This window comes from Augochlora pura, chromosome 7 (genome assembly GCF_028453695.1).
Source record: "Augochlora pura isolate Apur16 chromosome 7, APUR_v2.2.1, whole genome shotgun sequence".
Classification (NCBI taxonomy): domain Eukaryota; kingdom Metazoa; phylum Arthropoda; class Insecta; order Hymenoptera; family Halictidae; genus Augochlora; species Augochlora pura.
In genome coordinates, this window is record NC_135778.1 from 41022379 (window position 1) to 41050100 (window position 27722).

General features: G+C 34.4%; 6 protein-coding genes across 7 annotated transcripts; 2 read left to right on the top strand and 4 right to left on the bottom strand.

The window, feature by feature from the left end:
- Positions 1 to 592: 592 nt before the first annotated feature.
- On the top strand, positions 593 to 10172 carry LOC144473511 (vitellogenin receptor-like). Its single transcript, XM_078187432.1, has 32 exons — positions 593 to 658; positions 1241 to 1307; positions 1393 to 1517; positions 1604 to 1741; positions 1845 to 1956; positions 2056 to 2205; positions 2265 to 2381; positions 2476 to 2601; positions 2796 to 3011; positions 3150 to 3321; positions 3427 to 3628; positions 3712 to 3903; positions 3995 to 4115; positions 4183 to 4323; positions 4432 to 4684; positions 4761 to 4963; positions 5039 to 5191; positions 5270 to 5397; positions 5479 to 5609; positions 5735 to 5940; positions 6047 to 6222; positions 6297 to 6541; positions 6642 to 6949; positions 7065 to 7301; positions 7499 to 7648; positions 7719 to 7864; positions 8218 to 8309; positions 8417 to 8654; positions 8789 to 8966; positions 9052 to 9358; positions 9558 to 9678; positions 9774 to 10172. Exons 2-32 carry the CDS (start codon positions 1244 to 1246, stop codon positions 9873 to 9875), a joined length of 5250 nt encoding a protein of 1749 aa, XP_078043558.1. The 5' UTR covers positions 593 to 658; positions 1241 to 1243; the 3' UTR covers positions 9876 to 10172.
- Positions 10075 to 13320, bottom strand: LOC144473528 (glutathione synthetase). Its single transcript, XM_078187466.1, has 11 exons — positions 13115 to 13320; positions 12820 to 13003; positions 12672 to 12747; positions 12240 to 12364; positions 12118 to 12160; positions 11975 to 12048; positions 11748 to 11912; positions 10975 to 11128; positions 10806 to 10913; positions 10417 to 10706; positions 10075 to 10337 (listed from the first exon to the last, which is right to left on the bottom strand). Exons 1-11 carry the CDS (start codon positions 13212 to 13214, stop codon positions 10211 to 10213), a joined length of 1446 nt encoding a protein of 481 aa, XP_078043592.1. The 5' UTR covers positions 13215 to 13320; the 3' UTR covers positions 10075 to 10210.
- Positions 13321 to 13914: 594 nt separating this feature from the next.
- Positions 13915 to 15397, top strand: LOC144473548 (mitochondrial import inner membrane translocase subunit Tim29). Its single transcript, XM_078187504.1, has 3 exons — positions 13915 to 14414; positions 14496 to 14597; positions 14709 to 15397. The coding sequence occupies exons 1-3, from the start codon at positions 14276 to 14278 to the stop codon at positions 15098 to 15100; spliced, it is 633 nt and encodes a 210-aa protein (XP_078043630.1). The 5' UTR covers positions 13915 to 14275; the 3' UTR covers positions 15101 to 15397.
- Agbe (1,4-alpha-glucan-branching enzyme) lies at positions 15231 to 19110 on the bottom strand. Its single transcript, XM_078187447.1, has 10 exons — positions 18805 to 19110; positions 18411 to 18580; positions 17939 to 18180; positions 17643 to 17852; positions 17232 to 17539; positions 16959 to 17159; positions 16498 to 16850; positions 16234 to 16418; positions 15851 to 16139; positions 15231 to 15772 (listed from the first exon to the last, which is right to left on the bottom strand). The coding sequence occupies exons 1-10, from the start codon at positions 18915 to 18917 to the stop codon at positions 15765 to 15767; spliced, it is 2079 nt and encodes a 692-aa protein (XP_078043573.1). The 5' UTR covers positions 18918 to 19110; the 3' UTR covers positions 15231 to 15764.
- A 509-nt stretch (positions 19111 to 19619) lies between these two features.
- Schlank (ceramide synthase schlank) lies at positions 19620 to 22779 on the bottom strand. Of its 2 annotated transcripts, none has more exons than XM_078187486.1 (8): positions 22493 to 22779; positions 22207 to 22396; positions 21642 to 21762; positions 21269 to 21381; positions 20855 to 21185; positions 20669 to 20787; positions 20443 to 20587; positions 19620 to 20362 (listed from the first exon to the last, which is right to left on the bottom strand). In XM_078187486.1, exons 2-8 carry the CDS (start codon positions 22383 to 22385, stop codon positions 20240 to 20242), a joined length of 1131 nt encoding a protein of 376 aa, XP_078043612.1. In that variant the 5' UTR covers positions 22386 to 22396; positions 22493 to 22779; the 3' UTR covers positions 19620 to 20239. The 2 variants fall into 2 exon arrangements, with proteins under 2 accessions (XP_078043612.1, XP_078043611.1); XM_078187485.1 differs by having other exon boundaries at positions 21642 to 21774.
- Positions 22780 to 23178: 399 nt separating this feature from the next.
- LOC144473530 (beta-1,4-glucuronyltransferase 1) lies at positions 23179 to 27484 on the bottom strand. The gene is made up of 4 exons (XM_078187468.1): positions 26670 to 27484; positions 24669 to 25063; positions 24196 to 24397; positions 23179 to 23970 (listed from the first exon to the last, which is right to left on the bottom strand). The coding sequence occupies exons 1-4, from the start codon at positions 27261 to 27263 to the stop codon at positions 23758 to 23760; spliced, it is 1404 nt and encodes a 467-aa protein (XP_078043594.1). The 5' UTR covers positions 27264 to 27484; the 3' UTR covers positions 23179 to 23757.
- Between the last annotated feature and the right edge of the window lie 238 nt (positions 27485 to 27722).

The window sequence follows — 27722 nt, forward strand, 5'->3', positions numbered from 1 at the left end:
ATATAACCAAGAACATAATCGCTGATATTTATACGTCCTCTGTATACATTTCTTATAACATAACTGTACGTTACCATTAGTATCTTGCGGCGTTTACGATAATTATGATAGACTGAACGATTACTTCGATTATATTGTTCAATCATTGTTCCCTAAACAATATGCGATCTTTGTAGCTGTAAATTAATTACAGGGCTGACGAATTTATCAAGAATTCGTGCGTTGTAATCGTTTTATTCGGTTAAATATGCTACGGGGAAATATGGTTATATTTGTCATTGTCAACGCAACTTCATAAACTTTGTTAGATACGCCGATGTAACATTTTATCACCGTTCAGAAACAAATTAAATTTTTATATCGAATACCGAACCACCTGTTCGTTTGTTTGTTAATTAAATTGTACAGATTTAAGCTGTATCGACGCGTTACCTTTATTATTGTATCAAGGATAATGAAATTTATATTTATGTCGTCTTGATACAACTTTCGAACCCGTTGAACAAATTGCTGAGATACTTCCCCGATAGGACCACCATGTATACTCATGGCAACAGTTTCTTTTATAATTCGATTTCCTTCCATCAACTCGCTGAGCCTTTTCATCGCAGTCTCAGGGACACCACGGAGCGGGCTAGGAGTGGCGTTAACTATCTCAGTAAGCGTATATCAAAACGTACCGAATCATTTTCTTGTTATGCCGCTTCTTATTAAACACACGTATGCAGAACATTATATTTCGCTAAATTTCTTTATTTATTCGATTCTCTTTCCTTTAAATCTCTATTCGAGCAATTTTCCTTTCTTCTTTCAAGCAAGATGTGGGGCGAAAACTGCTTTATCAAAATTACGGACGGTGATCTGTGCTTGTTGCAAATTCTTCTAACGATAAATCTCGGATAAGGATATTAACATTTAATAATTCCAGATACGAACAGTTCTGTAATCTCGGTGATCGAAAAACCTGAAATCCGTCGCTTGATCGACGCTCGCGCGTTCAGTGTTAAATGTTAAATTAATTTGTCTTGGGGAAACGTTACAAACGTTAAAATCTGTTGTTGGTGTTTCTTTGACTTAATTTGAACGATTATGCGACGTCCTCCATTATTTGATCGAATTTTGAAGATCGCAGAGAACTACGTATATCCTTCGAATGAAAAATCATTTGTAAATAATTTCTGCGCGCGCCGTTTTAATTTAACGGTCTCAAATATTAATCGGCTGAATGCGTTTCCTATAGATTATGTGTCGGAATTTGTTCATCCTTCTCGTCCTGAATATTCTATACAATCGCATCGACTCAGCAGGTAATTCGATCATATCCTATGCGATCGTTAGACTCGTCTTAGTCTTAGACGACATTCAAATTTATTTACATTCTGGGATCTCAAGGTTTACGCTGCAAGTTTCCTGATTTCTTCTTGTGCGACAACATATGCCTGTCATCCACCTTTATGTGCGATGGATATCAGGACTGTACAGATTTAGCCGATGAAAAGGATTGCCATAACTATAAAGTAAGCAAGAGAATAATCGTTACGTTCCAACGAATTTATTTCACATGTATGTTTCAGTTTAATTATGTTTCCGATTTTCATATTAGCCCACCGCCTTCGCGATTCAGTGCAGCTCGGATGAATTTCAATGCGACGATAAATCCTGTATACCGATTGAAAAGTTTTGCAACGCTAAACCCGATTGCGACGACAACAGCGACGAATACACAAACTGCGTGAAAGACGTAAGACGACTTACTCGTATTTTTACCTGGCATTTTTCTATAATATACTTTACGATCGTTTAAAGAATCATTCAATGTTTCAACCCTTTGTCAACCGTAACAGTTGAAATGCAGCAACAATCACTTTCGATGCAACGACGGCTACTGCATAAGAAACGAGTGGGTCTGCGATGGTGTTCCAGATTGTCCCGACACCAGCGATGAAAAGAATTGCGGTAACTTTTACATCAGTGTTGTTGCATTTATTATTTAGTTGCCGGTGATATTAGAACCGACTTCCATTCGGTGTCCGTGATTTGTTTTATTCTTTGCAGGAAATAGACCGGTGCCGATCGATAAATGCAACCACGAGCTGGATCGATACTTGTGCAAAAATCAGAGATGCATCCCTCTGAGCGCAACTTGCAACGAAAAGGATGATTGCGGCGACGATTCCGACGAAAATGTCGATGGATGTAAAAAGGGTAAGCTTTCGTCGTAGGTAGATTATTTAACGTTAACTGTTCATTCTATGAATTTCTAGCTGATACAGCGTGCAAGCAAACAGCGAAATGTGGTCATCTGTGCAGAAGAACGCCTCAAGGTGCTCAATGTTCGTGTAGATCAGGCTATAAATTAATTAACAATAGAACGTGCACAGGTAAAAGTTAAAACGTTTACATTTCACAGGTTTATCTCGCAGAAAATTTGATAGATTTTAGCAATTTATATATGTGTACAATATTACTTTGCAGATATAAACGAATGCGAACAGTTTGGCGCGTGTGATCAAATATGTATCAATTCTCCGGGGTCCTACACGTGCGCTTGTAAACCTAATTACGATTTGGGCAGCGATACGAGAACCTGCAAAGCCGACGGTATAAGAATTATATAAGTTATTCGAACAAGAAACATTTTTCTTTCTTTCTAATTCACAATTATTTGTCTTAATCTAGACTGTTGCACAGTATTTAATCATTTCACACAGTCTTCAAATAATATATGAATTAAAATAATTCGTCACTTGTATTATGGATAATCAGTGATTAAAACTGCAATTTGTTGTTCGCAGCTGGCGAAGCTTTGTTGGTGTTTTCTACAAAGTCTGAAATCCGTGGTTTCTTCCTCAACTCTTTGGTGTATTATACAGTAGTGCAAGATTTGCAACACGCTGTTGCGGTTTCTTTGGATGGCAATTATTTGTATTGGTCCGACATTCAAAATGGAAACGAAGCAATTATTAAAAGCTTGGACGACGGGACTGATAAATCGGTCATTGTAACATCTGGTAATTAGTATAGCTTGAACATGGAATTATTGTTATTAATTTTACTTTTCAAAATTTATATAATTTTCATGTTAATTATTAAAAAAAAAAACTTGAATCTTTTTATATAATATTCATATAGTATTTAATACTTTTAAGGTCTAAGCAGTCCCGATGACATTGCAGTCGATTGGGTCACCGACAACGTATATTTCACTGACAGCGATCTCAAGCACATCGGAGTTTGTAACAGCGATGGTTCTTATTGTACTATCATAATTACCGAAAGAACCAGTAAACCACGAGGCATAGCTCTCCTGCCAAAGAGTGGGTGAGTATATCGACTGCAAAATATACTTCCTCTCATGATCGATCATTCTTCATTCTACCCAAACGACGATCGTGCAACATGGATTCTAAAATTATTTGTCGTTAGCATTATGTATTGGATGGAATGGGGAACGGAGTCGCACATATGGAAATCAAGCATGGACGGAACAAACACGAGCGCGGTAGTCTCGAAAAACTTGGAGTGGCCGAACAGTTTGACTATCGACTATGCGAACGATAGATTGTATTGGATAGATAGTAAATTGAAAATCATTGAAACGGTTCGCCTGGACGGTTCCGATCGCAGGGTACGGATTACTGTTGGGCAAAAAAATCGTGATAATTGCAAATGACGAATAATAATCGTTACGAATAAATCGCATGTTTTCAGACTGTATTGAGAGAGATAGTAAAAATGCCAATGGCATTGGCAGTCTTTGAAAATAAGCTCTATTGGAGCGACAGGGCGTCGAAGAGCATAGAAATGTGCGACAAATTCACTGGCAAAGATTGGAAAACTTTGGTGCATGTGAACAGCGTCGTTTATGGAATGCATATATACCATTCTGTTTTAAAACCTAAGGTGAATTTTACGTATTTCCGTGCTGGTACAAGAATTTCCCGTGAAATTTTACTTCTTATTTGATATTTTATGCTTCATATTTATGCGATAGATTCGTAATCCATGCAACTCGAAACCTTGCTCGCAATTGTGTCTACTGAATTCGGCGAGAGGGTATACGTGTGCTTGTTCGTTGGACAAGGTGCTCAATTCGGATCAGCACACGTGCCGTGGTAAGTATTTTTTTAAAAGCTGCATCAATTAATAATGTAGTATTCCAAAACGAAACGGAAATTTCAGCGGTTCAGAAGCAGATGCATCTCGTTATCGTGGCAGAAAATATGTTCATAAACTATTACCACGAATTACTAGGAAAGCCTAAAATGTCCACAAACATCGTAGTGAAACATATTACAGCAGCTACGTATAATCCCTTAACTGGTAAGCATGGCTATTCGCGCGTTAATATCCGCTAACAGTATCGGAACAATTATACATACTTGCTGTAACTAATTATCCTCGATATTGGGAAATCAAACGTTCGCATAGATGGTCTGTTCGTGAACGATCAATTAACGGATAAGGTCTATCACGTGAACGTAACCACTGGGGCATCGAAAACCGTCACATCCATAGGCGATAAGCTGTTGGGTGGAATGGACGTCGACTACATTGGGAATAATTTATATTTATCGGATACAAATCACAAGAGCATTGAAGTTTACAGTTTAACTACGCACGAGAAAACAGTTTTCTATTTTCAAGATGAGCCTCGTGCCATTGCCCTCGCGCCAGAGGAAGGGTAATCTATAGCATTCAAAAGAAATCATGTCTACGTCGCGTTCTTCGATTTAATCATTCTGAAACTAAAATTGTAGGGTGATGTTCGTCGTTTTCCGCGCGAGCGGCAAATATCGCATCGATTTGATGAAAATGCACGGAATCGGCCCCAGAACGCCAGTCCAAGGAATCAAAACACCGTTGCTCGGGCCAACGATAGCGTTGTGTTACGATAGGGAATTGAAACGTCTGTTCTGGAGCGATCAGGGTACAGGTCGCATCGGTAGCACGACGATCAACGGTTGGTAGTCCTATTAAGTTTCAAGTGCAGCTTATTAGATACGATTGGTGTTAGTGTCGCAACTTCTGTTTCAAGATTTCGAGACGTACATCGTTCGGACTGGATTAACGGAACCTGTGAGCCTCGCTATTCTCGGCGATCATATATTCTGGACGCAATATGGTTCTGACCAGCTGTACTGGACCAGTAAAACCGGCGCGCAACGCTATCAAAAGAGTTTCACGTTGCGTAAGTAGAGAAGAAAATCGAGAAAAATGGATACGGATGAAAGCAAATTATTATCGGTGTATTATTCTGTCTCGATAGAGGTACCAGAGCACGTGAAGACACTGCTTTTGGTAAGCTCGCGTAAAACGTACGTGAAGGAGCACGCGTGTCATAAGAACAACGGCAACTGTTCCCATGTCTGTCTGGTCGCTGATCTTCGCTCCCGCGTAAGCCCAATATTGTATAAACTTTACGACGTTTTATATCGTGTCATTCAATTTTCCTTATCACTTTGCACGTGCCTACAGATTTGCGCGTGTCCACCTAACACGATGCCGTTTGCAAATAGCAACAATACCACGTGCATCCCCCAAACTGCGTGTAAACCGGATGAAATGAAATGCGGGGAACACGACAGGTGCATCAAATTATATCAGAGGTACGTATCGTTTGAAAATACGACTGTTTCACGTACAATATGTTCTATTACGCAACGACGAACTTATAATTAGAACATTAAAGAAACTGTTATAAAAAGTAAAGTACAATTTATAATAATCTTAGGTGCGACGGCCGACAAGATTGTCCGAACGGCGAAGACGAGTCGAGTGCATGCGAATTCGGATTGTCAAGGTGTAAAAATGGCACCGAGTTCCAATGCAAGAACGGAACGTGCATAAATATAACGTCGCGGTGTAATTTGCACTACGATTGTCCGGACGGAGATCAATCGGACGAAGAAAACTGTGATAAAAGGCGATGCAGCAACGGTAAATATTTATTTCGATGGTTATCGGACGTGGGAACTAGATGAAAATCTTGCCAGAGATTAAAAGGTCGGTCTCATCGTTCACCGCGGATTCTCGTAACTTTTAGATGAGCATCAGTGTCACGAAGGATCTTGCGTATCAAAGTACGCAGTGTGCGACGGAAAACCCGACTGCGCTGATTATTCCGATGAGATAAACTGTGGCCAGCACGTGTGCGACACGGACAGTTTCGCCTGCGAAAGCGGACCGTGTATTCCCAAGACGTGGAAATGCGACGGCGAGGTGAGACAGCGGTTTTTCTTAATGCGGCTTTTTAACTACGCTAACCGACAGATAAATAACTGTCAAATAAATAGACCGACTGTCCAGATGGTTCCGACGAGAGCGAGATGTGCCAAAGGAGCGCGTGTCCGTCTGAAATGTTTGGGTGCGCCAACGGTCGTTGCATCGATATGTCTTTAAAATGCAACGCGATCAACGATTGCGAAGATTACAGCGACGAATACTCTTGCTCGGGGAAAGGCAACGCCGACGTCGTCAATTGCACCGCGAACGAATACAGATGCTACAACACAGACACGTGCATTCCCAGGGAAGCAAGGTATATACATTATACGTGCATTAGTTTTCAATGGCAGACGTTCATTAAAATACTCCGAATAATATTCCATGTATCGCTATTTTAATTCCGATTAAATCAGGTGCAACGGGGTGGTGGAGTGTCCGAAACACGACGACGAACGTAACTGTGCTCGATGCCAAAAAGAAGAGTTCGTTTGCGAGAATAAAAATTGCATCGATCAAGCTTGGGTCTGTGACCAAACCGACGATTGCGGGGACGGATCCGACGAAGAGTTCTGCGATGGTAGTAATTCGAGAAAGGCCGCGGTTAACATCAATGCAAAGTGTAAAGAATTCCGATGCTCTGACGGGACTTGCCTCCCCTTTGTGAAGGTCTGCGACGAAAGGGCAGATTGTATGGATGAAAGCGACGAGCATGGAAAATGCGGTAAATCATTATTTTCAGGAGTGGGAACATCGAAGGAATATTTAATATTATAAACTTATTTTTTATACACCAGAATTCATTTTTTACGAATTCAATATATGATATACTTTTGCAGCGCTCGCGTGTACGGTCGAGAATCCCTGCACGTCTGTGTGTCATAAAACACCCCAGGGTGCTGTGTGCAGTTGCCAGAGCGGTTATAGGTTTGACAACGATTTCGTGTGTAAAGATATTAACGAATGCGAGCACAGCGTCTGTTCACAAATTTGTCACAACAGCGAGGGATCTTTCGCTTGTTCTTGCCACGAAGGCTATGTTCTTCGCGGCGATAAAAGATCTTGCAAAGTGGCCGGTAAGAATTACATTTAAATTTGATCGACCGCTGTTCTATATTATTAATTAATTGACGCTTCAACGTGCGCTTCTTTCACACGCGTATGCAATACTGTCAGCGGCAAAATTTAAATCCTACGTGTACATTGAAGTGGTTACAATTAGTACTTAGGAATATGTTTATTAAAACGCCTGTTAAATTGTGAATTATAACAGGGCCACAAATGGAAATAATTGGTGTTGCTGGAAACACTATTAGGAAACTATCGGCGAGCTTGAATTCGATTGAAGTCGTTTATGAAGACTTGAGCGAAATATCTAGCATCGACGTGAATGCAAAAGAAGGATCAATTTATTGGAGTAATGGTAAGAAAATTATGTAAAACGCGTCGATAATAATAACGGAATGCTAACAACAGATATTACTTTTTATTAGATATGATAGGTATGATTAGTAAAATACATATAAAGAAAAGAAGCCGTAGAACTGTTGTCGGGGTTGGCAGACCAAGCGCTCTTGCTGTTGATTGGAGCACTGACAATGTATATTTTATTGACACGGAATACGTGAACAGCATAAAGGTATCGACATACGCTTCCTACACATTTTTACCTTCTACAAAATTTCTTGAACTTCTTCTTAATAATGTTTTGAACTAATAAGAACGATGAAAATGAATCTCTAGTACAAATGAAACTTGACACGGTAAATTTCCGTCGTACTACTATATACAAAGTTCAAAGAAAAGAAGAAATAAACAATTTAAAATTTCATTTCAGTTGCGAATAAATTCAAGTTACACATTTAAATTGCGACCTCTATTTCAAAACACATTTTAGATCACATTACGGAACAAATTAAACAATTATAAAATTGCAATTATATTATATATTTTATTTAAATTCAGTATTGAATTTTCTACTAAAACTTTTAGGTGTGCAATTTAGAAGAACAAAAATGTGCTAAAGTGGTCACCGTTGTAAACCGAAATAAAGCGATGTCTATCGCTGTTCATCCAGAACAAGGGTATCTACATTCAAGTTTTTTTTACACAAGTATCGAATGCATAAATGTAACTATATTATTCGCCCCATGTATTTCTGTACTTGTATTTAAGCTGAAATATGATACAGGTTGCTATTTTGGAGTCAAACTAATTGGATGGTCTTTGGTAAACCAACTAGTACAATATATCGATCCGATACAGTGGGTTCTGGCGTGATAGCAATCGCCTATCGTAACATTGGCATTGTCTCTGCGATGGTAATTGATCATACGAGATCTAGATTGTACTGGGCTGATACCGTACTAAAAACTATAGAATCTTCGAACTTCGACGGATCCGATCGTGAGATATATTTAAAGACTGATGTAAGTATGCAAAGCAAAATGAATTAGCTGCTTAACGACAGGTTTACGGAGCGTTAAAAACTATTTTATAATAATTAATAAAAGTAATAACAATGTATTCATTTACAAAGTTAACATTGACTTCGATTCTTCAGATTTATCAAACCTCGAGCATCAACATATATGAAGATAATTTATACTGGCTAATGGGTACAACTGCTACATTAAAAAAATGTAAACTATATGGTGATAAGTCATGTACATCAATCGTTCTTGACCACTCCAACGTTGACAAAATTTTTACAATTTTACATACTTCCAAACAACCTACTGGTAGGTCTATTATTATTTAAAGTATCATCTATGCCATTCGAACGATTCTAATCTCATGAACGTGTTTCATATTTTTATCACACAGTTAAAAATACGTGTGAAAATCACAAGTGCGACTACATGTGCATTCGAGGTAGGAATACCTCTTCATGTATTTGCCATGATGGTCATTTGGAAAGGCTCAACAGCACTTGCGAGAAAGCCGCGAATCCAAAACTCAAATTCGAGACGGGCGTTGTTAATACAAAAGGCGAACAAATTCGTCAGAAAAACGGAACATTAATTGGAGTGATAGTCGTTCTTGTAGCTTGTATTATGGGCATCGCCGTTATGTTTGGATACTATTATTATCATAAAATTAAACCCAGCACCTTAAAAAAATTTGGGCTCAGGTAAATGAAACAAATCTTTTGCTATAATTATTCATCAAGTTGCCAACTATTTAACGACTCTACTAAATTACAAACTTTATCTTTGCTTTTATGTAACACACATATTATTTACATTAATTCAATTGATCATAGTGAATGTAGGACTTCATTCTTTTAATATTTGTACTTGATATTAAGCAGATGATTTCTTCTTTTGTAGTATTGCTTTTCAAAATTCTACATATGACGACCAAGGTAAGTTCGCAACAACGATCAATGGTTTATCTACTTTACCACCAGGAGAACACGAATACGTAAATCCTGTAATCAGTATGTCGGAGGTACGTGTTCTGTATCATGCTACGACGTAACTATACATATATACGATTGCGATGGAAAATATTCTTTTATTAATTCATGTTCTCTCTTTATTTAGAAGCAAGATAACAAATTAATTGAGAAACATGAAAATCGATTGATAAACATTGGGTATTCAGATCAGTCAGATTCAGAAACTGAACATTCTACATATAAATAAAATCCTCGTTTGATAAATTAAAATGTGAACTGATATAAATTTCAAAATGAAATTCAACTTGCGCAAACAAATACATGTTGAATTTCGTACATGTAGGTGAATACGTGTATGCATTTATGGGAATTTTCTATATTCGAAAATTTGAAAAGTAGTTGTGTTGATTTCTAAGGAACGATACATAAAAATAAAACACGAAATACTACTTTAATTGAATTGCGATAACAATCTTTTAATAAGATATTTATAAATACTTGTTACAATGTTATTATTTAAAATAAAAACTTTTTATATTTTTAAATTTCATTATTTTATCTATTGCACATGCATATTTTGTGTTAACCGATAAGGTAGGGACCATCAATAGCACCAATTCCTGCTGCAATGCCACCTTCATTTTCATCCGAGGGCTTAGTTCTCAAGACATGACCTACTTGTTCGTTATATATAATATTGTCATGATCTCTGTTAAAATAAATATTTGTTGTTATTATCAGATATATCTTGATACTCGGAAATTACTATGAAGTGCACAAATCATCACCCTATGACAACGCCGTAAATGCCAAGCTCTGGTATAACATCCACAAAAGAAAAATCACTGTGTTCAAATGGTTCATTTTGGGCACGTACAATATAATTCTTTTGTATCGGAGGATAAAAACGATCCATAAGTATCCAAGCAGTTCTTTCCTCTGAAGATTTCATAGACTCTAATTTTGATGTTATATTTTCATTGTAAATATTATTTCCACCTCCTTCTCTTTGTGGTTTGAGAACATATTTCTTGGGGTTTGCCATAGCTTTTTCAATTATTGCGTCTCCTTCGCTATTCTACTTTGCACAAACAATATAGGTAAATGTAAAAATTGATTAAAATATTGACAAACTTTTAAAAGAATCAGAAATATTATTTTTTATTAGTATACTCACAAATTCTAAAGAATAAAGACCAGCAAATACTTCTTGTATTTGTTTTATAGAGTCATTATCTTTTAAAAACATATCAAGTGTGTTAGGCTGTGATAAAGATTCTTGTATCTAAAAAATGATCTTACTGTTACTAATAAATCGAACATATTAATAGTAATGACAAATTTACCTTTTTAGTACCCGCTAGATGATACTGTATAGATGGACATTTTATTGCCCGCGAACGTTCTATCAATAATCTAACTGACCATTCTTGTTCTGTGGGATAAGCTTCAACTTGATAACCAGACCGAAAATAAACTACAGAAACTATTTTATTGTCACTAAAATAAATTAAAATTAGTTATCTTCTTCATATAATAATAATAATAATATATAGGGTGAGTCATCAAACGTTTGCACCTCAAATATCTTTGTTGTTTCTAAAGATATACGTAAATTATGGTAAGGACTAAGTTTCATGGTACTATAGGGTTGACACGGTGCTATAAAAAGATGTTGTATTTTTGTCATTTTTTTAGAGATATCTTGACTTTTTTAAATAGAAAAAAAATTTTGAAAAAAACAAAAACAGACTGATAGTAAAAAAAAAACAAAAAAGATAATAGTAAAAAAATTTTTTTAAATAAAAAATAATAGTAAAAAAAATATAAAAAAACAAAAAAATGATAGTAAAAAAGCAACCAAAATAAAACAAAAAAACATACTGATAGTAAATAAGAATGCTAAATAACAGTAACATTGATAGACCGTAGTATGTTTACTTTAACTACGACCATAGTATGTTTACTATCTACTACATGTCTCAACCGTGATAAACGTATTCTGCTTTCATATTCATATTTGGCGACTCACTCTATATAACTTGAAAAGTTTAAAAGTGAAAATTTAAAAAATGAAGAGAAGAAAATATACGTATAAGATACTTCAATATAAACATACACTAGTAATTCTTTGTCAGAAGTGAGCTTTGTTTCAGCTACCAAATCTCGTAACCTCCGTCGAATTACTTTAATATCTGGATTGAGCTTACGAATTTCAAATTCATGAAATCTTTGATCACATATATTATAAGTAATGTCTTCAACGATAAATAATATCACTGATCTAAAATGAGAAATATTAATTACATTATTCTTTATTTGTATTATGTACTAAAAAGTACTTGCTGTTTGTTATTATATAGTTCCCATGCATAAGTTAATCCTGTGCAAAGGCCTGTTATAGGATTATTTTCTGGAACCTAAAAACAATCACATATTTTTATTTTATATGGCATAAAATACAAGTACGTAATAATGAGCATATTTACATTTTCTATTTTGTCTGAATGTCCTAATTCTGATAGGATGTACCTGCAAAATGAGAGAATTATGAAAAAAATAGTATTAAAATATTTCTTAGCTACAATATAGATTCTTTTAGCAAATTTACTTATGATATTGCGAAGTAACTGTAGCTATACCACCAAAGCTGCTTGCAATAGTATTTAATTCAACCTGTTTGATCCCATTCTCATGAAGCATGTAATCTGATCGTAGTAAACCAATGCTTATACTCTATAAAATAAATATATTACTTACTGAATTTGAAAATAATGAACTATTTTTTGTTATTAAAGGCAACAGAGTTATTTGGGTGATCTGTTTTCAATATCCTGCCCCTTATAGTAATATATGACAGTACAAAAAATATGGAACAGTTATTAGGAAAAAATAAAAAATGAGGCACAATCTAAGAAAACTCGAAAAGGAAGGATTTAAAATAAAATGTAATGTAACATAATATAATAGGATAATATATATGAGATAAAGATATTGATAAAGATATTAATAATGATATTAAAGGAATTATATATTGTTTTACCTGACTATATCCTTCTTCATGTACAGTTTCATAAATTTCAAATAATTTCGCAGTAAACGAATCTGCATTAATTGTACTAAAAAAGGAAACAATATAATTGCTTGTGACAGACATGAATAAAGAAGTATTTTATTTTAATTTTGCATACCTCTTCAAACTATTGACAATATAAGTATGATTATGTGCAACTTTATGTATAAGTTCATTTAATAATATTTGTATATTTTTCGCTTTCTCAAAATTCTTCCTAGGGAATACTGAAGGTAGTAACGTGAATGGTAAAACTTGCACTTGATTTTTATTAAATGATTCTTTGGATCTTATACTAATACCTGTAATCAAAAATAAAATTGTATCAATTATATGAAATTGTTATCGTACAATTTTACTAGTATAATTGGTAAATAATTTCAGTCTTATTGAATTTGTTTATAATGTAATACCGTGCATAAGTGCCCAGTCTTTAGCCTTATCTATGACAGTTTGAAATTCCTCATTTGAAACTTGCAATTGAATGCAAGGTTGTAAACGTGAAACTTCCATAGCTGCAAAAATTTAACACATTACGCGCAATACCAAAGAATACTTAATGACGAACTAATACTTGTTATAATTTGCAGTAAATGATATCAGCCATGGTCACGTGATTACCACGGGATAGCGACTGATAATAATGAGTACAGCAATACTTTAAGTTTTCTACGATATTTTTACCTCCCTTAGCATTTATAACCATCCCCACCACTGTACTGTGCATCCAATCCGTGATGAATCCTGTCTCAGGATTCAATCATCGGCCAATCAGGGCAAATCAATTTCTGCTCCTATCCTTCCCAAGGGAGCACGCTGCGGCGGGAGAGTCTCTCAAGAAATATCTCAAAAATCTTTTGAGACGTCTAGTGACTATTATAAGAGGCTAGTGACTTTAAAAAATACGAAATTTCTGAAATAATGCATAAAACATACTTTACGATCGACCAAAGTGTTGCTCTTTAATTCCGGCTTATAGATCTGTAATTATTTTTAATTGTTTACTTATACTGTACAAAATGTCGCCTAAAAAATTACCACACAATTGTGACTCGTCTGATTGTATAAGCCTGTTACATACATAGTTCCTTTTATATTGATGCAGTGGCGCGAACATTGTGTATATTCAAAATTATGATACAATGTTCATATTATGAATAAAAATTTTGGACACGTGAGTTCCTCACGTCATTAAGATCAAATAATATTCTTAATATAGTATTTGCTATTTTAAGAAAACAAATTGCATCTTAGGTTTATCAAAATTAGTGTCATAAAATATAGAAAAATAATATTATTTAAATTCCTCAAACATGAAATATTACATATACAAGTCAAATTTCTTTCCTTTGATAAGATTATGATGTTTACAAAATTTTATTTAAAATGACAGATTTTTGTATAAATTATGGGACATCTATAACTTTTTGAACACAATCATGAATATCAAAGAAGATCAGTGTGATAAAAGTTAACCTATACAGTTTTTAATAACACATTTAACCAATGTAGTGTCTCACAATAGAAGAAATTGTTATTTCCGTGATTATTCCGTGATGTTATAATTGAACAAAATGGGTTATAGGCAGCTTGTTCAGTTACAAAACTATAAATTCATTTTAAAACTGAAAAATTCAGTTAATGACATTTCGCAGAAAATACAAAACTTTGAAACACCAGAAAGGCTAAAGGGAACATTTCTTGAACGATGGGGTAAGTGAATATTAAATAACACATAGAAACTAAGTAAAATCACATAACAAATACTTAATTTTATTCAAATGTATCTTTTAGGAAGATATTGGAGGGATGTTTACATTGATTACAAAGATGTAGCAGAAAATCTTGTTAAAGAATGCAAGGAAAGGCCATTAAAGGCCACAACATACACAACTCGTAAGTATCATTTATAATTGATGAACTATGATTTGTTCTTTTATTATTGGTAATTAAATATAAAGAATTAGAAACCCTATTATTGTTAATTAATCGCATGTTCCATATTAGTTGCAGCACTCTGTATATATTTAAATAAATACAATCCGGATAAATCTTCCTTTCAAGAACAATTATTACAAAATACTATGAAATTAATACAAGTTGGAGAACCCATACGTAATCCAGTATCTGAAAATCATGTCAAGTGGCTAGAACAATGTCATAACGAAGGAATCCTACGACGATTGAATTTAGGTATCCTTTCAATAATGTGGCTGGACAATTATGATGAAGCTTGTTCGTTATATAAATCACTCTGCACTTATTTACAACCCCAGTATATAACATTTCATCAAAGAATAGTTGATATAGGAATCTTAGGTAAATGGTGGATCTTGGAGGAAAAAATGAAAGATTATGATATAAATGAACTAGAATTTAACAATGTAAAATATGAATAAAATATCTAATTGAACGTAAAGATAGTCTGCATGAACTCTGTAAATTTCTCATGTATAATTACAAAAAACTAACTTTTTAAATTAAATGCCTATAACTTGGTAGGGAAAAAATATTATTTTAGACTTATTTCACATAGTACAATTTAATAACATTTTATTTATTATAAATTATTTTATCTCATGAAATATATAATTTTATTATATGTTCTTTCATTTTATGAGTCATAACTACAATTTCCAAAATAGTTGTTTGCATTACAAATACAAATTAAATTAATTGGAATAAATATTGAAACATTTTAAAACATGCCCATTTTTATTAAAAACATTTTGTAGATGCTAAAAACATAGTATCTAAAAATATAAATTTGTCAATACAATATATATATAACATTTTTAAATGAGTATAGTTTCTAACATAAGAAAATTAATGAGTATATTTGTATTGGATATAGTATGATTTTGAATAAATAAGTGTGAAGTTTTGTGTCAAAGTATAGTATGATAAAGAGTTATGTTGAGTTTCGAGAAAATTTGTACTTTTTCTATGAGTATAATTTTTTAAAAAAGATTTTGGTTGTAAACTTTGGTACAAAAAATAATTTCATTCTATTTGCACGTAGGACTTAACATCAGTTCTTATTTCGGATATACCCATATAGGATCACGTTTCTAGAAGTAAAAGATCAATATTAACAACAATTATCACAAACCATTTATTGGTAATATTAATATTTGTAACAAAGATACCTCGACCATAGACAATTGCGGTGCGACAAGGAATGTAAACCATCATTCTATTCGAATATGCAGAATATCCTTCTGGCATAGTAAAATGTTTGACACTAGTATCGACACGATCATCTCCGCCAAACTCTTTACTATCGCTACACAGTAGAATTTTATAAGTTCCTGGATTCTTTACGCCAATAGTGTAATCAGGAAATGATTTTTCTGGATGGAAATTAAAAACAAACGTAAGATCAGCACGATCGAAAACAATAACTTTATCATCTTCGTGTTTCCAACTTATATATGCCTGTAAAAAAATAATATTTTTTATTAAAAATATTATTATAGTTATATTAAAATATAAATATACTTGTCGGTAAAAATATATAGTTAGACTTTACAGGATTGGCATGCAACCATCCATATTGTTCTTCAAGGGTATTAATAGCACGATCCCAGTTATTCATAAATTTATATTTCAATAATTCATCGTCTACCAAATTCCATTGTCGTCTAGCATAATGATAACTATCTCCGTTACCGGCTCGAGGGAAATCCAACCATTCAGGATGTCCAAACTCATTACCTAATAGTTCATAATTCTCAGAATTAGTCATTGATATGAGAAATAATCGAAACTGAACAACTTGATTTTTTAAACAAACCCATAAAGTTTAAATAAGCTTCTCCTCCTACTGCATGTGTAATTAATGTAATGAGATTGTGAAGAGCAATTCCACGACTAATGATTGCACTAGGTGGGCTTATCGTGCTCATATGCGTGTACATTTCTTTATCCATGAGCCAAAATGCAATTGTTTTGTCACCCACAAGAGCTTGATCGTGAGATTCTGAGTAAGCAACGGTTTTCTCCATCCATCTTCGGTTACTTAATGTCCAACAGATATCGCCTATTTTCCAATCTTCATCTTTCACTTCTTTTAAAAGTTTAATCCACTTATCTGGAATAGCCATAGCTAATCGATAATCAAATCCTAAGCCACCTTCATTGACTGGCCTTTAATATTAACGAGAAATAATTATTACACTGTTAAAGTAAAAATATTTTAAACAAACATAATCTTTACATGCATAAACGTCTCTACACGTGTTAATGCATTAATACCTGCAAACTCCAGGCATTCCACTGACATCTTCTGCTATTGTAGTGATTTCCGGATAAAAATGATGTAACAAATAATTTGCAAGCATTAAGTAGACTAACCCTTCAACATCAACATTAAGACCAAAATATTCATCGTAATGACCACTAAAACCTTGCCCAAATCCTCTCGAGTGATACAACATTGATGTAACACCATCGAATCTGCATGAATGTTATATATTTGAAATAATATAAATTGCAGATTATGATGAAACAAATTTGAATAATTCTTACCTAAATCCATCAAAACCATACTCTTCAATGTACCAACGTAAGTTTGAAAGTAAAAATCTCAGTACTTCGTATTCTCCGTAATTAAAAAGTCTACTATCCCAAAGTGGATGCTGTCCACGGTGACCAGAATGGAAGAAACAATTATCAGTACCATCAAACATATTTAATCCATCCAATGTATTTTTGGATGCATGAGAATGTACTACATCCAATAGAACATATAAACCATGTTTGTGTGCTACATCTATTAATTCTTTTAATTCTTCTGGTGTACCATAACGAGATGAAGCAGCATAAAAATTGGTCACCTGAATAAGTTTGATTAAATATTACATAAATACGCATTAATTCTCTGTAAAGTACTTTATAAATTTTGGTAATCAATATAAATATTAAAACATTTTTACAAACCTGATAGCCAAAACTAGCATAGTAGGCATGCTCCATAATAGCCATTAACTGTATAGTATTATATCCTTGTTTGACAATACGAGGAATCACATTTTTAGCAAATTCTAAGTAGGAACCAATCTTTTGTTCCTGAGTTCCAATACCAACATGACATTCATAAATTCTAAGACTCTCGTGTTTCTTTGGCTTAGGGTGTTTAAATTTATAAACCTGTATAAAAAGCACATTGTTTTAATTAATTAATAATTAATGTGGACCAACTACTATATGGATAAACATAAATATATTGTATATACATTTTCTGGTGATGGATGCCATACACGTTGTTTATACATTAAACTCTCAGCTTTATTCTGGGTAACATATGTAGCCCATGGACTTATCCGTTCCAATAATTCATTATTATGATCCTTTACAATTAGTTTTACTTCTGAAAGATGCTTTAAAGGGCAACTTCCATCGGCCTGGGGAGGTAAATGCAATTCCCATTTTCCATAATCTAATTTCTTAAATGAAGTAGCTGTCCTATTCCAACCATCTAGATGTTAAAATGCAAATCATTAAAATAAATATATTAAAGAATTTTCTTGTAGTGAACAGCTATTATACCTATACTATTTCATTCATAAATTTTGAATTTATAATTATTTAATGAACGTATTATTTAATGTAATTCAATAATAGTAACTTAAAAGTTTTTCTCACTCCATGCTAAAGTAGAGATTAAACTTTTCATCTACATGTAATATATAATTTTGGATTGCTTACTAAAATCTCCAGTTAGAAATAATTCTTGTGCTCCAGGCACCCATTCTCGTACATTTACACTGTTATCTTCGTTTATATGGATTCCGAATTTTTCATATCCTTTCGTAAATTTATCTAAAGTTCCATCACCAGCCTCTACTCTTTCAATATAATCTTTGAACAATGCATATCTATCGAATAAAACAACTAATTACAATATAAAATGAAAACGATACTTGATTACCATGCTTTCGTAACTGATAACAATTAGTTTCGGTTTGTTGTGTAATAAACGATAAATAATTGCACAAAGCAAGAAAACATGAAACAGTTTGAAATAATTATTGTAGTGTTAGGACTTGTAATTTCATTAAGCATACACTATAACTGTTTTTATATAAAGAGTAAAAATTACCTTTTACGGAACTCGTGTTCATACGGCTTCAAGTACGGATCTCTTTCTAACATCGCATGTAATTCCGGTACATCGACTTGAGAAGGATCCATGCTAGACCACTTTCCACCCATCTTTACGGCTTTAACAAGATCTTTACTTAGAAATAGTAAGAAATGTTACAAAAGTCGAAACACGATGGAGCACCAAACCCCGCTAAAATTTGAATGACACTCCAAGGTGACCTCCTTCCCGTGCAGCAGTCGAACTTAGAAGAAAGCAAGAGTGGCTACCAAAAATGAAGCAATTTCAACGAAACATAATGAAACAATTTTTTAAGAGTGGAATCGTTATGATTGAAAATTGTCTCTAATATGGCGATTAATCTGCTTACATAAGTGGCGCTAGTTTCAAACCTGAGAACTTGCTACCATACTTTATGTTACTTCCTGTTCGTTAGGACATGAATGTCGATAAAAATTAAATGTTTATAAATAATGTAGAAATAGCTTAAGAAGTTCGTGTAGGTGGCAAGTAAATAATCAGAAAACTATTCATATTATTTTAGCTCACTTATATGTTAATTAAATTACTGTATATTTCTTACAGACTTTTATTCACATAATATCGAATATTTATTTCTTATATCCTAAATAAGTAATATATAGATCCTATTATAAAGAGAAGATTCGCATAATTTCAAGCATTTACTTTTCATACCCGAACTTTTGATGTATACATCCTATTGTAAAGGAAAACTTATGTTTATTTGAGCTATTAAAATGAAATAAATACTATGAAATTCTATATTGTAGGGCGGATAAGTAAAGAAGATTAACTCATAAGTGATATAATTATTAGCTTCTTATTTACAAATCTTAAGACACCGTTTGACATTTGTAAAGTACAAGAGAATAAATAATTGTCTTTAAGCATAATCAATTACTAGACCTTAAGGAGGCTGGAAAGTACAGATAATGAATATTTTCAAACTTTGGTCCATTATTTGTTTAACTAAATAATTCTAATTAGCTTTAAAAAAGAAGATACATTTCTCTAAGCTTTTTAAATTCCATAGATATAAATAAATCACACAATTAATAAGAAGTAGTAGTTTACAATTCTCGATGTTTGTTCTATCGTGCTTAATAATACTAAGAGCAATGAATGGACACACATATGTATATATATATACATATATGCAAGACAAGTATGTGATTTATCACATGCTGTATAAAAGCGCTAAATTCTTGTAGAAAATATCAATAGTGATAAAGGAAGTGAACAATTCAAAAGTCCTCGATCTGTGTCTAACTTCATCAAAGATTCGACTTATTATTCCATAATAAATGCAAGGCTTCGTTATAGTTGCTAAAATAAATTAGCGCCTGGCTAAATATTTGGATTTTTGCCTTATTACTGGTATAATAAACTTTTTTTCTTTTAAAGTTAGTTGTTAGTGAACTTTTTGTCTTGAATCCTGTTTAGTAACGTAATTTGTAGTATTATTTAATGAAGTACTATCCACGGACGCATCTGAAATATCTTCGCTACTACTACTACGAATGTCACCCTCCATCTGTAAAATTACATATACTTGTATAAAATTAAGAACATTTTACAATGAATTTAATGCGGATTTATTGTGATATGACTTACTTGACCAGCAGAGAAAGCGTTGTATGCAATTTTAAGAATTAGATACGTCCACATCATATGGAGGAATAATAATAAGATTAAAAGAGAATTAAAAATATAATATGCTGGGAACATTGGAACAATCTTAGGTGCTTCTATCGATGTGCTGCAAAGTATAATGTAATTACGAGATTAATAGTACTACAAATGATATTTTATTACATTATCATATGTTTAGATTACATACCTATAAATTATCCAAAATGGATAAAAACCAATACGTGTGATAATCCACAGAACTGTGAAAATACCAAAGATACAATCACATAATTTTTGGTAATTAGCATATTTAGTCATCTTTGCAGCCTAAAATACAAATGTGTACAAATAAACATATAAATTCCAAATTTTTGCTCACACAGTTAATACTTACTTCTAGAAAAATATCTGCACAATCGTGCACCAATAATACTAAGGAACCAATTCTGGTCAAGTTCCCAACCCATGAAAAACACATTAATACAATTGTAGCTATATGATGAATAAACATTGGCCAAAAATCTTTCCTTCTGACATCAAAAAACTGAGAGAAACTTAAAGACCAATAAAATGCCATAGATATCATATAGTACCACCACATATCATCGGAAACTGGATGATACGGATAATTGTAGTAGCAGTGCTTGATATCCCATAACCATGGTTTATTCCACAAAATTATAACACCATAAATGAAAGAGTAAGTGTAATATAAACACCTCCAGCTGTAAAATAATGTATTTTGAATACACTGAATATTTTATAAAATATTTCTAGTTGCAATAAGCTCAAACAATGTAATACTAACCTATTTTCACAGAACTTTGTAAGCGTCGATGGTTTGTCCTGAGCACGTCTTAGTCGTAACCACCTTTCTACTTGTCGTTCAGACCAATCTAGCTGCTTAGCCAGCGCCAGAATCTTAAAATACATCCAATTAGAAAAGGAAATCCATAATAATTAATATTTTGTCAGCTATCCTGACTTAGGTTACACAACTCTGTTTCAAGAACCTAATATTAAACATAGAATTTCAAATAGAACTTTTTCTCAGATACTATTTAATATTACTTTTAAGTAACCACATACAAAACTGAATTTTTGTTCAACATATGAAACCAGAAATAAAATTTGATTAGTGTAATCTATATATGAATCATACAGATGCATACTATACTTACTTGTGTAGTAGTTTTAACTTTTCGACTAATATAAGCTTTCTCTAAAATATCATTAGACGTTGCTTTCTTTGGCCTTGTATTTTTTATACCAAGGGATTTCCCAAATGGTCCGAAACAATACCTAATGTAATACCTATTATTTAATATAACTCATATTTAAACCACCAAATAAATATAAATAATATTAAGATTTTGCAATATTTGCCACCTAGTACTAATCAAAGACTATGCACAATAAATCTGTTACTTGCTTTTTCATATATTCAATAAGTGTAAGCAATTTAATTATTTTCCTGTATACGGTCCTTTAACAGCATGGATATGTATGTGCACTGACTTATATATACCATTACTACATATCGTACTCGTTATTTGTAATCTAATTGTCTCAACGTATTCGACAATTTTATTTGACAAAAGATTTCGATGAAAAGAACATTTTGCAGAAAGCTGAACACAATTAATTACATAAATGTGGTATAACCTTAATCAAAAGGAAACTCCAAAATTCCATGCAACAAGGATGAAATAAGAAAAAGCATATAGTTTGTAGAACGATCATTACCTTTCGAAGGCGAACCTGATGACCAGAAGAATTAGTGCCATAGGCAAAGGATAAAACAAATGTTGATAATTTGCATATTTGTTTTCTGGAGTCGGTCTGATATCTTCCCATGTTATATTAGGCGGTAACCAAACATCGGTCGACCAAAAAGCCGACGACACATTCTTTAATATGTTCATTGTTCGAACTCCTGCAATTATTTGTTTGCATTCAATTGTATATTTATCGGTTGTTCGGCAAGGAGATTATTAAACAGGAATGATCGAACGAATATATGTGTACTCACTCAAAACGTCTTTATACCGCAAACTTCTAACTACCTCCTGCTAGTACGTGCTCGTACTTACACGCCACCGGTCGAAGACTGCGCCCGTGCTTTTGATATAACGTCGCTCAACTTTTTTCCCCTGGTAATTAGTAATTACAGTCAATCCTGACTTGGAGTGACAGTAGAACACACTGCGTTAATTGTTTTCTCTTCGGATCTCTTACAAATCTAACCATTGGTCGTGTATTCAATTGTACGCTAGTGAGTATTTTACTATACGTGTACGTGCGTATTGCTGCTGCACAATACCGTATACTTTAGTTATACAATCAGCATGTATACGTACATTAGGCACATTGCAATCACTCGGGCGATAAATGTTTTGCAATGTAATGTATTGATTATATATATATATATATAATTAAATGGAAATTGTATTACTTGTTTGAAAACATCGTTTTAACAATATTAAAACTTTCATTTCGCAAGCATAAAACAACCTTGATCTTAAAACTTGTCCCATTTGTGCTTTATTTATAATTGCATCAAGTTAAAAAATATACACTGCGTATATGTAAATGTTTCTATTTCATTGGTTTGACTTTTTTTTATAATAGTTCAGTATTTGTTAGGAAACTGGTTGTAAATTTAGATATGATAAATTAATAAGGTTGCAGACTTAGTATACTAGAATGGGCGTGAATGTATATACATACAGTTTAATGTATAGAAAATTACGTTTGCATTTTATATTATTTCCTCTCATTTCTTTATTGAATTTTAAACCTACATTTTCACGAATATAGGAATACATTTGTTAGAGCAACTTTTGCATATTGTTAATTTCTATAGATATTGTATGAAATTGAATTCTTTTCTCATTCGTTAAATATTCGGTGACCATTTGTTAATAATTTATTTTTATTAAATAAATGCAATTCAATTTTCATACATATCCATTTGTTCCACATAAATGTAAATATTATCTAAGCGAATTTCATTGGTGTTCGTAGTAATCATTTATTATTACTTATCGTACTTTACATTTAAATTACATATGTTTGTGTAAGCGTATCCTTTCAATTTATTTCCTATCTAATAGGAATCCGTATTTATTACCGAATTAAAATATATCATGTTTTATATGTATTTTGTAAAAATAATGATATTAATAAAACTGTGTGATAACTTTTGTATATTAGGCATTAAAAAACTATTCTGTATTCAGTATCAAAGTAAGTTCGATTAACCCACCGATTACTATCTCCTTTCAAATCTGTATATCAATGCGAGCACTTGTGATTAGAGGGATACTGTTTCAATAATTGTTTAATTACACGCTGATAAACCCGAGCGTTTCGCCTTTCGTGCGGTTTCAAGAATTCTTGCTTCGTTACGTCAACTTTGACAGTTTTCCGTTTGATACCTGGCGTATGAACTAAAAAGGCACCGTCTAGTATGACCAGGCGATAATTGAGAAGACACATCTCGAACATCTGAATAAAAAGAATTCGAAATATTAGTGTCGGTTGCTTACGAGATATTTAAACAAGCCATTCTGCTTCTTAAAACATTTTCTTGATACATTTCTGATTTCAACAATTTTCTGTTTCGTTATTAAATTTTTCTAGCATAATTCACTAATACAATTTAAAGCTGTTTATTCTATTAACCGATTAATCTCATCGAAGATTTAATTTATCGAAAAATTGCTAGTTCACCTGAGTCATTTTATCTTGCCTGCCTTCCCACGACATATCTTCGGTATAAAAAGGATCGTCGCGTGTTCCGATAAAAACTGGCTCCCACCTATGATGTGGATACTCCCTTTTGGTAATAATAAGCGGCCTGACTTTGTCTGGGTCTGGTCTAAGCATCCATCTAGTGAGACCAGGAAATCTTTGGCAATGCGAGCAGAGAAATCTACACAAAACATGATTATCGCATAAGCTTTTCGCAGAATATTCTACTATATTCGATAGAATATAAAGAAAGCAAAGCGACTGAAGTTCTCTGCGAACGCTCTGTGAATATAAAATTGCATCGTTACACCATATCGTTGCATATAGTGCGTTCGACCAGCTCTCATGATCGAAGTTTCATTGCACGGAGAACTGAAATCGATCCAGCACAGTACACACGCATACATAGAAGAAGGGTATATAGCGAGTGTCGCAATGTACGTCGCACAAACCTATGAAAATATACGGCTGTGCCAGCCTTGGTAGCCAATAGCAGCTGTTTTTTCGTCGAAGGCGGCTGTCTACGCGATTCGACCTCAAAAACTGGCAGAACGAAGACAATTCCTTTTTTCGGCGACTTTCCGCGTACCATTTCCATGAAACCGGATGCCAGTTTCTCGCTCGGCAAAAGTTCAATGTCCGTCACCAGCACCCGGCTGGTGTTCGCCTGCATTCTCGCGACATTTCTAACCACGTTGATGGGATAACTCATGCCTATCCGTTTCCTCTCCGTTTCGGCTGCGCCTTTTTGGAGGTCGGACGCCGCACAGTCACCCTGTGACTGGCCACGAGTACTTTGGCCCAGCGTAGGCGGACGACTCGTCGGGAACACGAGGTGCACGGATACCTAGAAAATGGCACGGATTAGCATGGCGATCAATCAACTGTTTCACTTTCATGTCATCGTCTTATTTCGATCAACGATTCTCGTTAATATATAGTTAATTGCTAGTGTGTCTCTATCTATGTCAATACACCTAGGTCTACGCCAGGCTTGGGCACATTATGCCGGAGATGAAATTAAATGACATGATTTTAGAAACAGTGTAGAACAAATGATTGCTTGTCATTCGGATAAAGTGAGGAATAATCTGACATGAAAGATTGCGATCACATTAGCTGTTATTTTATAAAAAGATATGTAAATAAAAAAATAACGTAGGACAATATACTACCGTCAATCGTTTAAAATATAAATGTAGAAACTGTATAATTTGCTAGCCAAGCAATGACAAATCACAGGAAGATAATGTACTACTCCTGACGGCAAATATTAAATAAAAATTACAAGTATAATTGTTGAAAGAATTATTTCAGAGATTGTTATTTCTGGAATTACTTCGGATTATACGTATATGAATAATTATGATTAGATAGCGAATCTATATGCATATAAAGCAAGTGCAGATACAAGAAAGCAAAAAATTGTGAATTCTAGCAAAAATAAAGATTTAATTTCGATTTTACTGCAAAAAATATTCTAGTCAGCAAAACCATTTTTCCCTGTACATATTCCTAAGTCGCATGAAAATCCGCAATCCGATTATAATTATAGATTCGATCGAATATTCTCTGCCAGGGCTGCGCCGATCTTTATTCCCCAAATATATCGAACAATGCCCAAACCCGGTATATGCGATAAACATTTCACAGAAACGCACTATTTTTCCGATTTAAGTTCAAGAAGCCGGATTTGAATGCAGCGTTGCTACGTCCTTAAATGAAGCTGTTTGTGCGCCTGTAATCGTAAAGAAAAAAAAACAGAAAAAAGTCCCGTGGATGGACAAATTGCACTTGTAAGATTGCATACAAAAAATGTGCGAGTTTTATATACATTTGTAGATAGTATACGGATCCGATATTAAAACACTATCGCACGCGCTAGTTATCGGAGAAATTAGCCGTGTCTCATAGTGTGCAACGGAACTGCGAAGATCGCCCAGAAAGTAACACTAGCTTTTCTCATATGTCGATACAAATCTCATGTAACCGCAGAATTTTGAAATTCTAGAACGATGAAAACTCGTGGCAACAAAAAGAAATGATTATCCGAGAATCTGTTACTCGAGTTCCTCTATCAACGAAACACTTTCACACACACGAAAATAGCAACAGAATCTGAGGATTTAATCTATCGCTGTAGCTCAGTAGCTGCTCTATTATCCGAACGTATAGCAGTTACGCAACAGTGAAAATTCGTATTGCCAGCCGAGGGAGTCGATTGGCAAATACGTTGAAATATATTATTCAAGTATGCAGTTTTGCTTTGAAACTGCTGTAGGAGAGTTCGTATAGGAAAGAAAGTTGTCTCTGTCGGTGCAGCTTGGGGGTGTGTTACTTTGTGGACGATGCTCCGCGCGACAGTTGCGAATCAGGAGGATTGTTACGGTTAGCGTTGGTATTATAATCATGCGTTCTAGCGACCCGTTCTGACAGCGAGTGCATGGGGAAACCTTGTACATTTCGGGTTCGCATCGACAGGCCCGATCGAGGAGAGCAACGGCGGTACCAGCGTCGAGGCCAGGTGTAAAAATGGCCAGACTCAACGGTCCCTCCCATCTCCTGACCAACTCCACGATCCCATAGACATGATCTGCAGTGGCGTGCGTGCAGAGGGTCACCTGGGGCAACTTGTTCCTCTCCTCGGTTCCGACTAATACAAACGGTAGGACTCTGTAGGGGCTCTTCTCACCGATTTCCGGGCTCCAGGTGACTTTCGACGACGGATACGTAATAACGTCTGGCAGACCGTAGTACCATCTGCAAGAATTGTTCCTGGGTTGTTGACCCGCCATGTACATGCCTGCTACGAACGCGGCTGGCCTGGACACCGTTTCCTTGTCGCGGTGGCCCGCCATCGTACTTTCTTTCGACAACGCCACGATGTCGATGTTGTGATTGTTATTGTTCCCATCGTCGTCGTCGTCGTTGTTATCGATCTCCGGGATCGGCGAGCGATAACCTCGATTCACTAGGAAACGTCCAACGAGAACCAGAGGAACCGCTACTCCAAACCACGCTAGCAGTCTTCGACCGGAACAACGCATCGTTCTCTTGTTTACACGGGACGCGTTTTTCGATTTTTCGGTTGCCGTGGTCAAGGAAACGCTCTTCCATATTCCGTACGCGATAGATTCATTGAACCTGTGCTCTCTCTCGCCACACTGCTGTTCTATGCGGAAGGGCGAAACCGCCAATTACGGATCGATGCAGCGCAAGCGTGCCGGCTTTCCCGAGACGAGTCGCAGACAATTTCAAAGTCCTCTCTTTTTTAATAAGATTCGGAGGGAAGCCGACCAGATATTTCATGCGATAGTTGTCCTTGTTAACCCGAATACGTCCGTCGTGAATATGTCCGTCTCAATTTAGTCCCGGCAAATAGTGACGCAACGGTAATGAAGTAGATGGGGATGGGGAAATGATGAATTGCGAGATCGAACGAACGATTGCGGCGAGGATCGGACTAGATTGCAATGAAATGGTTTTACGTTGTTTAGAATTGGGAA